This window comes from Podarcis melisellensis (genome assembly GCF_964234715.1).
Source record: "Podarcis melisellensis genome assembly, chromosome: 12".
NCBI classification, from domain to species: domain Eukaryota; kingdom Metazoa; phylum Chordata; class Lepidosauria; order Squamata; family Lacertidae; genus Podarcis; species Podarcis melisellensis.
The window spans coordinates 59,860,409-59,871,445 of record NC_138544.1 but is presented as its reverse complement, the minus strand read 5'-3'; the positions used below and the strand labels follow the sequence as shown (position 1 = coordinate 59,871,445).

Below are 11,037 nucleotides of genomic sequence, written 5' to 3'. Positions count from 1 at the left end.
CTCCTCCCGTTCGTGGCCAAGGGAGGGGGCAGCTCAGAGCCCAGCCAGGACAGCTCCCCCCCCCAATGAAGCCCCTCCTCAGGCTGTGCACAATGCACAGATCTCCTGCTTCGGAGAGAGAAAGCGCAGAGAGAGGTGTGCTTGGTGCGCCCAGATTTGCAAGGGTTAAAAGGAGCAGAGCCGGATTACTAGAGGGGGAAGGAGATCGCGGAGTGGGTGGGGCCAGATCCTGCCGAGCAAAGCTCCCTCCCCCGCGTCACTTCCTGCAAGTTTTGTCTGTCTCCTGCGCAAGGGCTGCCTTGGTGGCCCCTCGGGGGATCAGGTGAGTCTCCTCTCTCTTCCCCCTTTGGGTGCAGGGGGGAGAAGGGGGTCCCAGGGCAGCCGGGGGGGGGGGATGTATTCGAGAGGGTCCTGTGCATGTCATGCATGGGGAGGGAAGCCAGGGAAGGGGCGAGTTTTCAGGAGGAGGTTTGCAACGGTGCTCTTTGTAGGGATGCGATGCTCGCCGCTTTGGCGAGGAAACAATGGGCTGCAAACAGCCCCCTGCAGATCTAGGAATCAGCCACATCTGTTAGAAGAGGTTGCAGCCAGACGGAAACATTCCGAAATAAAATCCACCCAAACAATAAACGCAACTTGACCTATGCAGTAAATAAATAAGGAATGTTGGAAGATGGAGGGCAGAAAAAGTGCGTCTTCATGCGCCGAAGAGTTAAACCTACGGAACTCCCTGGCAGGAGGCAGAGACGCCCACCAAGCTAAATAACAATGATGATGATTATTATACCCCGCCCGGCCCATCTGGCTAGTTTGCCCCAGCCACTCTGTTCAGCTTCCAACACGTATTAGAACACAACAAAACAATAAATAATAAAAATCCAATCCAATATAAAAAGTCACAGTAAGATAAAAAAACAACTTATATAAAATAAAACAATATTCAACAATGCATTATAATCTAATTGTTGTTGTTGTTTAGTCATTTAGTGGTGTCCAACTCTTTGTGACCCCCTGGACCAGAGCACGCCAGGCACTTCTGTCTTCCACTGCCTCCCACAGTTTGGTCAAACTCATGCTGGTAGCTTCGAGAACACTGTCCCACCATCTCGTCCTCTGTCGTCCCCTTCTCCTTGTGCCCTCCATCTTTCCCAACATCAGGGTCTTTTCCAGGGAGTCTTCTCTTCTCATGAGGTGGCCAAAGTACTGGAGCCTCAGCTTCAGGATCTGTTCTTCCAGTGAGCACTCAGGGCTGATTTCCTTCAGAATGGAGAGGTTTGATCTTCTTGCAGTCCACGGGACTCTCAAGAGTCTCCTCCAGCACCAGAATTCAAAAGCATCAATTCTTCGGCGATCAGCCGAAGCATAAAGAAGCATCAGCCTTCTTTATGGTCCAGCTCTCACTATAATAATTACTATAATCTAATAGGAAACAGTAAAATTAAACATAAGCAAATAACAATTAAACAATATATACTTATCAGTTACAATAAATAATTACTAATACATAATCTATAAAAATAAAGGAAAGTCTCAATGCATATAATATCACAAAACATACAAAACCATGTAGATGGTTTTAAAAGAGTAATGAGGCCAATTCACGGTTCCCATGATTCTGTGGAGGAAGCCAGGGCTCTTCGAAATGCTCTGATCCTGCTTTGCAAACGCAGTGCAGACGGGGCCTGAGTCTCTGCCTGTTGTCTTTGCCCTTTCCTTATGGAATAACTTTTTATTGGGTTTTATAAGCAAGGGTCGTAGGAGTAATAAATGATACAAATAAATAGATGGAGTCTTTTCGTGTCATCTCTAGAATAGATCACAAAAATACTATAATAAATTTGCAGGCAAATTCACAACATATGCTGAATTATAGGTAGTCAGTGCATGAGTTCCTGGTTCGTGAATGGGTTTAAACAAAGCCAGAAAAAAGGGAAACAAGAGAGAGCAGAGTTAACCGTCATCAACACATGGACAAATTTAATGAGGAAGAGTAATTTCCCCCTTCTGTTAACAATTTAGCAGTATAAAGTGTTGATCTATGGACGAACATGGGAGGAGCGTTCCAAGTGAAGATAATGATTTGTGTTTAAATGTAGACCATATTCCCTCTCTCTGTCTCCTCTTTTCCAAGCTAAACATACTCGGCTCCCTCAACCCTTCCTCATAAGGCTTGGTTTCCAGACTCTAGATCACATTGGTCACCCTCCTCGGCACACGCTCCAGCTTGTCCACATCCTTCTTAAATTGTGGCGCCCAGAACTGGACACAGTATTCCAGGGGTGGTCTGATCATTGCAGAACAGAGTGAGACGGTTACTTCCCTTGTTCTGGCCAGGTCCTATGTTTCCCAGTACTTCCTAGCAGGTGAGGACCAGATCCAAGATAGATGATCCGCTTGTTGCTTCTTCCACCTTCTGGGAAATGAAATCTTGTGAATGTTGGAGATTCCAAGGGGTGGTGGGAGGGAGAGCAGCTCTTGAGGACCCCAGGGTTGGAACCCCCCTTCTAGCCTAGTGTCCAAATTACACTCTGTACAAATTACACTCTGTACAAACACTCTGTACAAACAGTCAGTTACTGTTCTGACTTGATTCATATACTGAAAATACTGAAAGGCAGGAGGCTCATTCATAGCACAGGCTCATTCAACCAGGCTCATTCTTGGCACAGAAATCCCTTCAGTTGCCTGCACATTTTGCATGGTAACTTTCCTTCTAGGTGGGCTAGAGGCTTGCTTCTCCTTGCCTGCTTGTTTTTTTAAAGAAAGCTAAGAATCTGAGCTGTGAGGGGGTACAGGCTTTGTTCCTAGCAAGTCTCAACCATGCTTTCTTTTTTCTTCTCCTGACAGTGTATGAATTTTATAACAGAACAATGAATTTGCTTTGTAGGATTTGGCAGCACCTCTCATGAGGACAACAGGAACTTGGCAGAAGACCAAGGGTTCCTTCTGATCTCTTGGAGGCTTCCTGAGAGCCCAGATGGGTGAGCAAGACTCAGCTGGCAGTGAAGCAATAAGAGGCCATGCCATCAAAACCGAGAGCAGTGGGGCATTTTTGGAAAACTCTGTACAGAAGATCCTGGGGGAGGAGGACACCCTCCGCTCAGATGTGCAGAGCCAGCTGTTCAGGCAGTTCTGCTACCAGGAGGCCAGAGGACCCAGAGAGGTTTGCAGCCGACTCTACCACCTTTGCCATCAGTGGCTGAAGCCAGAAAGGCACACAAAAGCTGAGATGCTGGACCTGGTGGTCTTGGATCAGTTCCTGGCTGTCCTTCCCCCAGAGATGGAGAGCTGGGTGAGGGAATGTGGAGCGGAGACCAGTTCCCAGGCGGTGGCCCTGGCCGAAGGATTCCTCCTGAGTCAGGTAGAGGAGAGGAAGCAGGCAGAGCAGCAGGTGAGAGAGACTTTCCTCTGGATAATCCTAAGGGGCTCTGAAAAGGAGGCAGAGTACACCCCAATTCTCTCCTAATGGCCCATCCTTTTTTTGGAAAGCATCCAAGGAATGATCTCAGATACCACCAAATTTCCCCCTTCAACCATTCCTTTTCTAATCCATCTCCCCATTCTCTGCTTTAATCTTTGTTGTTTCTTCAGGGAAAGGATTTATTTGCAGAAGTGGGCTTAGATTCCTTTGAGACAGAGAGGACTCCGTTGGACACCAGAGAGAGGCCACTTGGTAAGGAGGAATCGTTTTTTTCTCTGTTTGATCACATTCTGTGGATTTTGAAACTAATTTGCAGGTTCTTTTACTCATCTTAGAGAAGACACTGAATTGTGTATTTTTGCACAATTAAAATATGAAATGGATACCAATGTCTCACATGCACTCAGCAGGTGACACTATTTCTTTGGTCCGTCTGTGGTTAGAGATGCACTAATTTGCCTCTGAGGAAAGCATGCACTCATGGTCTCCCACCTCCCTTTATTTCTCGCAGGTGACAGAAGGATGCCAGCAAGACCTCCTCATCCATCTTTCCATGGTAGCGGAGAGGAAGCAGTGGCTGTAGAACCAGATGAGGTGAGGGAAGGAGCATTGTGGGGAAAGCAGCAGTCAGGGTTCCTCTGAAGCCGAGGAAATCTCTCTCTTCCTGCTCTGTCTTACTGCTATATTGATGGTGGAATGCTAGTATATGTTGGGAAGCTGGTAAGAAACCATAGAAAAACGTTGCCAGGATTCATCTAATCAGCCTCATCCGTTGCACAATGGGCTTCTCCCCCCTTTCCTCCTACTCTCTGTGCCCCCATGCGCCCCCTGAACTTTGCTTTTGTGCATCAGGAGAGTTCCACCCCAGAACTGCACACAGGGAGAGTAAAGGGGGGATCCTTCCCTCGGCAACAGGAATGCTTTTGTGGAAAGAATGATTTGAAGACCACTATGTAGCATTCCACGCATTCATACAAAGATGAATACCCATCGTTTAAAGACACAATAAAAAAAACCGTATTTTTCGCTCTATAGGACGCACTTTTTCCCCTTTCAAAAATGAAGGGGAAATGTGTGTGTGTCCTATGGAACGAAGACGCCATAGCCCCGCGACCCTCTCCCGGCTGGAGAGGTGACGCGCGGCTATGGCAGGAGCTTCTACAGTTGCGCGTCACCTCTCCAGCCGGGAGAGCGTGCCCGGGGCTAAAGCAGCCCCCCGCGATCCTCTCCCGGCTGGAGACGTGACGTGCGGCTATGGCAGGAGCCTCTCTGCTGCGCCTTTCCGCTGCTCCCTGACCTGCTCTTTGGGGCTGGTGGTGGGCTTCCCCCTGCCAGCCCCAAAGAGCAGGTCGAAAGGAACCTGAAGCCTGGAGAGCGAGAGGGGTCAGTGCACACCGACCCCTCTCGCTCTCCAGGCTTCCAAGGTAGCCGCCTGAACGCACCTTAAACGGGACCTTGTTTTAGAGCGGGAAAACAAGAGGGGGAAAGTTCTCCCCCTCTCTGCACAGTGCCTCCTGCCGCTTCGCTGAAGGGGTGCTGGGCAGAGAGGGGGAGAATTTTTTTTCTTGTTCTCCCCCCTCTAAAACAAGGTGCGTCCTATTGTCCGGTGCATCCTATGGTGCGAAAAATATGGTACATCAAGATATTAAAGGAAGCACCCAGACTTAAAATGTGCAGCACAACATTCCCATTAAAACAACATAGCAATTAACAGGCAGAAAACAACAGAGCAATGTCATAGAATTCTAAAATTGCAGAATTGGTAGGGACATAGCTACTTCAAATGAATTGAAACCTCCAGGGCCTTAAGGATTGCATCCAATAGTACTAAAGAAGTTTGTGGATTTAATTTCAGAGCCTTTGTCTATTATATTTGAGAAATCGTGGAGAACAGATGAGGTCCCTACAAACTGGAGGAGGGCAAATGTCCCCAGCTTCAAAAAAAGGGGAAAAGGAAGAACCAGTTAATTACAGACCGGTGAGCTTGACATTGAAACCAGAGAAGGTACCAGAACAGATAATTCAACATTTTGTCTGTGAGCATTTAGAAAAGGATGCTGTGATTAGTAAGCATGGGTTTCTCCAAAGTAAGTTATGCCAGACCATTCTAATTTCTTTTTTTGATGGAATTACAAACCTGGTGGATCAGTGGAATGCTGTGGACATAGTGTATCTTGATTTCAATAAAGCTTTTGACAAAGTCCCCCGTGATATTCTCGCGAGGAATCTGGTGAAGTGTGGGCTGAACGAGGTGACTGTTAGGTGGATTTGTAGCTGGTTGGCTGACTGAACCCAAAGAGTAGTCATTCATGGTTCCTCGTCATACTGGAAAATAGTGACAAGTGGGGTGCCACAGGGATCTGTCCCGGGCCCCATGTTGTTCAACATCTTTATAAACGACTTGGCTGAAAGAACTGAGGAGTTATTAATCAAATTTGCAGATGACACCAAACTGGGAGGGGTAGCTAATGCCACAGAAGACAAAATCAAAATTCAAAATGACCGTAACAGATTAGAGAACTGAGTGCAGGCTAACAATGTGAATTTCAGTAGGGACAAATGCCAGGTTCTGCGCTTAGGCAGGAGGAACCAGATGCACAAATATAGGATGGGGGACACCTGGCTTACTAGCAGTACATGTGAAACGGATCTCAGGGTCTTGGTGGACCACAAGCTTAACATGAGTCAACAATGTGATGCAGCAGCAAAAAAAGTGAATGCTATTCTAGGCTGCATCAACAGAAGTCTAGTGTCCAGATCAAGGGAAGTAATAGTCCTGCTCTAATTTGCCTTGGTCACACCTCACCTGGAATACTGTGTCCAGTTTCGGGAGCCACAATGTAAGAAGGATGTTGACAAGCTGGAACATGTGCAGTGCGACTAGGATGATCAAGGCTCAGGAAGCCAAGCCTTATGAGGAACGGTTGAGAGAGTATGTTTAACCTGGAAAAGAGGAGCTATGATAGCCATCTTCAAATACCTGAAGGGTTGTCACATGGAGGATGGAGCAAGCTTCTTTTCTCCTGCTCTAAAAGGCAGGACTTGAATAAAAGGCTTCAAATTGCAGGAAAGGAGATTCTGATTAGACATACGTAAAACTTTCTGACACAGCTGTTCAACAGTGGAACAGTCTCACTTCGGAGGGTGTGGACTCTCCCTCCTTGGAGGTTTTTAAGCAGAGGTTGGATGGCCATCTGTCAGGGATACTTTAGCTGAAATTCCTGCATTACAAGGGGTTGGACTAGACGGCCCACAGGGTAATAGAATCCTAGAGTTGGAAAGGACCCAAAGGTCATCTAGTCCAACCACCAACGAAGGAGAGTCTACAGTTTTGCAGGGGAGTAGCAATAATAATAATAATAATAATAATAAGAAGAAGAATTTATTATTTATACCCTGCCCATCTGGCTGAGTCTCCCCAGCCACTCTGGGCAGCTCCGAATCAAGTGTTAAAAACAGTACAGCGTTAAATATTAAAAACTTCCCTGAACAGCAATTATATTTCATTCTGTTAATTGGGCTGGGCTGGATGAGGGGATTTGTAGCTTGGTTGCCTGACAGAATTTCAAGATGATGAACATAGATGGTCTGTGGTGCATGAAACTCTAGATCAATGGGTTTCTCTTTCTTTTTTTAATCTGCCTTTTCTAAGTGCTCACAGACCGAATGTTTGATTATCTGTTCTAGGACCTTTCCTGGTATTGATGGTAATGTCACTGGCCAGTTGGTGTAGCAGATCATCTTTATGCTGTCTTAGAGGAATATACTTTTCTTTTTCATTTTAGGGTCCGGTGTGCTTTGAAGATGTAGCTGTTCATTTCACAGACGAGGAGTGGGCATTGCTGGATCCTGGCCAGAGAGCTCTGCATAAAGAACTAATGGAGGAGAATCATAGAATAATGGATTCTCTTGGTAAGGCTCCTTGTTGGATCACAATATCTGTTTTGAAATTCCATGTGTATATCTATGTGAGAAATCTCCAATATTTTGATGGAGCTAAGCAGGGCAAACTGTAGCAGCTGGGAGTCTAACACACCCACAGCTCTAAAAGATTTGCCTGCAAATATTCTCCCTCCAGTTATGTCTTTTTAAACAGTGATCAGGCTGGACTGAACTGCCAAGGCCTTTTAAAATGTAGGCTTTAAGGTTGTAAGCGAAGTTGAAGGAATTTCAGTTGGGTTATTTGTTTTTGGTTGACGAAACAGATGACTGAGATGGTGCAGATTCCATATTGGACTCAACATAATCCATCAAAGAAAAGAGCCTGGTTTTTTTATCCTTTTTTCTGACTTAGAAGAGCTGCATTTCTTTTCTTCCTGAAGCTCTAATGAATTTCTCTCTTGGTTGCAGGTGCTGAAGAATTGCAAATGAATGAGGAAGACCCCAACAGAATCCACACACAGGAGAAGCCGCTTAAATATTCGGGGCCTGGAAAGAGATTCAGTCAGAGCTCCCACTCCACTTCCAGTCTAACAAATCTACTGGGGAAAAAACTCTATCAGTGTTTGGAATGTGGAAAGAACTTCTGTCGGAAATCCCGCCTCACTTACCATCAAGTAACTCACAGCGGGGAGAAACCGTATCAGTGCTTACAATGTGGAAAGCGTTTTAGTTGGAAGAGAAGTTTCGCTTCCCATCAAAAAATTCATACAGGGGAGAAACCCTATCAGTGTTTGGAATGTGGGAAGAGCTTCAAACGGAAGGATGCTTTAACTTTCCATCAAAGAATTCATACAGGGGAGAAACCCTATCAGTGCATGGAATGTGGAAAGAGCTTCAGCCGGAAACATAGTCTGACTTTCCATCAAAGAAGTCATACAGGGGAGAAACCCTATACCTGCTTGGAATGTGGAAAGAGCTTCAGTCAGAGGGCCAGTCTCACAGTCCATCAGAGAATTCATACAGGGGAGAAACCATATCAGTGCTTGGAATGTGGAAAGGGGTTCTATGGGAAGAATATGCTCACTTCTCATCAAAAGGTTCATACAGGGGAGAAACCCTATCAGTGCTTGGAATGTGGAAAGAGTTTCCGTCACAAGGGCGAGCTCACTGTCCATCAAAGAATTCATACAGGTGAGAAACCGTATCAGTGCATGGAATGTGAAAAGAGCTTCACTCAGAAATCCAGTCTCACGTCCCATCAAAGATTCCATACAGGGGAGAAACCATATGAGTGCTTGGAGTGTGGAAAGAGGTTCAGTTGGAAGACAATGCTCACTTCACACCAAATGATTCACACGGGGGAGAATCCCTATCCGTGCTTGGAATGTGGAAAGAGTTTCAATCGGAAGGATAGTCTCACCCTCCATCAAAGAACTCATACAGGGGAAAAACCATATCAGTGCTTGGACTGTGGAAAGAGCTTCACTCAGAGAGCAGGTCTCATGTACCATAAAAGAATTCATACAGGGGAGAAACCATATCAGTGTATGGAATGCGGAAAGAGCTTCACTCACAGAGCTGGTCTCGTGTCCCATGAAAGATTCCATACAGGGGAGAAACCATATGAGTGCTTGGAGTGTGGAAAGAGGTTCAGCTGGAAGACAATGCTCACTTCCCACCAAATGATTCACACAGGGGAGAATCCCTATCCATGCTTGGAATGTGGAAAGAGCTTCAATCGGAAGGATAGTCTCACTTCCCATCAAAGAATTCATACAGGGGAGAAACCATATCAGTGCTTGGAATGTGGAAAAAGCTTCACTCAGAGAGCAGGTCTCATGTACCATCGAAGAATTCATATGAGGAGAAACCATATCAGTGCATGGAATGTGGAAAGCGTTGCATTCAAAGAACCAGTCTCACTTCTCATTGATTAACTCACAGTGGGAAGTAACTACCTCAGTGCATGGAAGGGGGAAAGAGCCTCAGTCGGAAGAATAGTCTTACTTCCCATCAAAGAATGCATAGAAACCATATAGGTGCATGGAATGTGGAAGGAACTTCAATCAGAGGGCAAGTCTCACTTCCCAACAAAGAACTCACAGTGGGCAAAAACCGTATTAGTGTGTGGAATGTGCTTCACCTGGAAGGAAAGTCTCAGTTCCCATGAAATACCGTGTTTTTTGCTCTATAAGACTCACTTTTTCCCTCCTAAAAAGTAAGGGGAAATGTGTGTGCGTCTTATGGAGCGAATGCAGGCTCTGCAGCTATCCCAGAAGCCAGAACAGCAAGAGGGGTTGCTGCTTTCACTGCACAGTGATCCCTCTTCTTGTTCTGGCTTCTGAGATTCGGAATATATTTTTTTCTTGTTTTCCTCCTCCAAAAACTAGGTGCGTCTTATAGAGCTAAAAATTCGGTGATTCATACAGGGAAGAAACCACATCAGTACATGGAATGCAGAAAGGGCTTCACTCAGGATCAAAGTATCACCATCAAAGAATTCATATGTTGGAAACCATGGAAATGCTTGTAATGTGAAATGAGCTTCAGCCGTAGCTCCACTTTCACTTTCCATCAAGAAACTCACAATGAGCAGAATCATAGAGTCTCTGAATTATAGTGTTGTAGCATTTGAGAGGACTCTGTGTGTTGTCTAGTCCACCCTGTTCCTGGCAACCTGCCATGGGGGTTGTTTCTTCTACTGCCTGACACGTAGACTAGTCTGACTTTTATTGTATGTAAAAAAAATTCATTAAATGTCCTTCTGCCCTCACTCTTTTGGATGCTTCCTTGATTTCATTCACCAGCGCAGGATCACTCTGGGCATTTTGGTCAGGGAGACGAAAGCATCTTCCAAGTCCTGCTTTTCAAGTAGACAGCAGAGTGGAATGTGGGTTTTGCTTAAATTGTGATTAACTTACAGTCTGGTTTTGAAAAACTGAACCAGTTCTGACTGGCTTTAAACTGTGGAACGAAATTTACAGCTGAACCCATAGCGTATATGCCACTTTCCTTCCCCTACAAAAAACTGCAGCTTGAAATGAGATACACCTACCTTGCTGGTTCTAAGATGGCTCTCCTGTGAACTTGGTCTGTGTCTCGTTGATCAATGGGTTTCTTTCTCTCTTCCTTTTACCCACCTCTCTAATTTGGGATCCTGCTGGGGTAGAGCCAAAAATTAAGGTTCTAAAGGCTTGTTGTCCCTAAGATTGAGCCCTGAGGGTTTTAATACATACCGTATTTTTCTCTCTATAACACTCACATTTTTTCCTCCTAAAAAGTAAGGGGAAATGTCTGTGCGTGTTATTGAGCGAATGTGTGGTCCCTGGAGCCGACTAGCCCGAGTACAGGGGCAAAAATCAGATCCCGGAGGAGGGAAGGCAAAAGAGAGGAGGTTGCTGCTTTCCTGCATTCTGCCTCAGGGTCTTACTGCCCACTGTTTTCGGTTGCTGTCTTTGCTCAAACGCAACAAAGAGTCGGCTCAGGTTCCGTCGGCTAGGAGCGCAGCCGACAGCCACCACCTTCTCCTCTCCGTGCTCCGCTGCTGCGTCCAGCATCGCAGGCAGCCGGAAAATGCAGGTGGGAGAGAGAGAGAGAAAGAGAGAAGGCTGGCTTGGATGGGTGGGGGAAAACTTTTGCCTTCCTTTCCTCCCTCCTGTTAAACCCCTCTCCTGCATTGTTAGCCAGCTGCTTCTCCGCACACCCCTCTCGTGCTCCTTGTCCCTTCTGTGTTT

General features: G+C 46.0%; 1 protein-coding gene across 1 annotated transcript in view; it reads left to right on the top strand.

The window, feature by feature from the left end:
- LOC309381150 (uncharacterized protein) overlaps window positions 1–10,076 on the top strand; it is a 74,961-nt gene extending 64,885 nt beyond the window's left edge. The window contains exons 5-6 of the mRNA XM_081931717.1: window positions 7,207–7,333; window positions 7,772–10,076. Coding sequence (XP_081787843.1) covers window positions 7,207–7,333; window positions 7,772–9,240 — 1,596 coding nt within the window. The 3' untranslated portion in view covers window positions 9,241–10,076. The remainder of the gene's footprint in view (window positions 1–7,206; window positions 7,334–7,771) is intronic.
- Window positions 10,077–11,037: the final 961 nt, after the last annotated feature.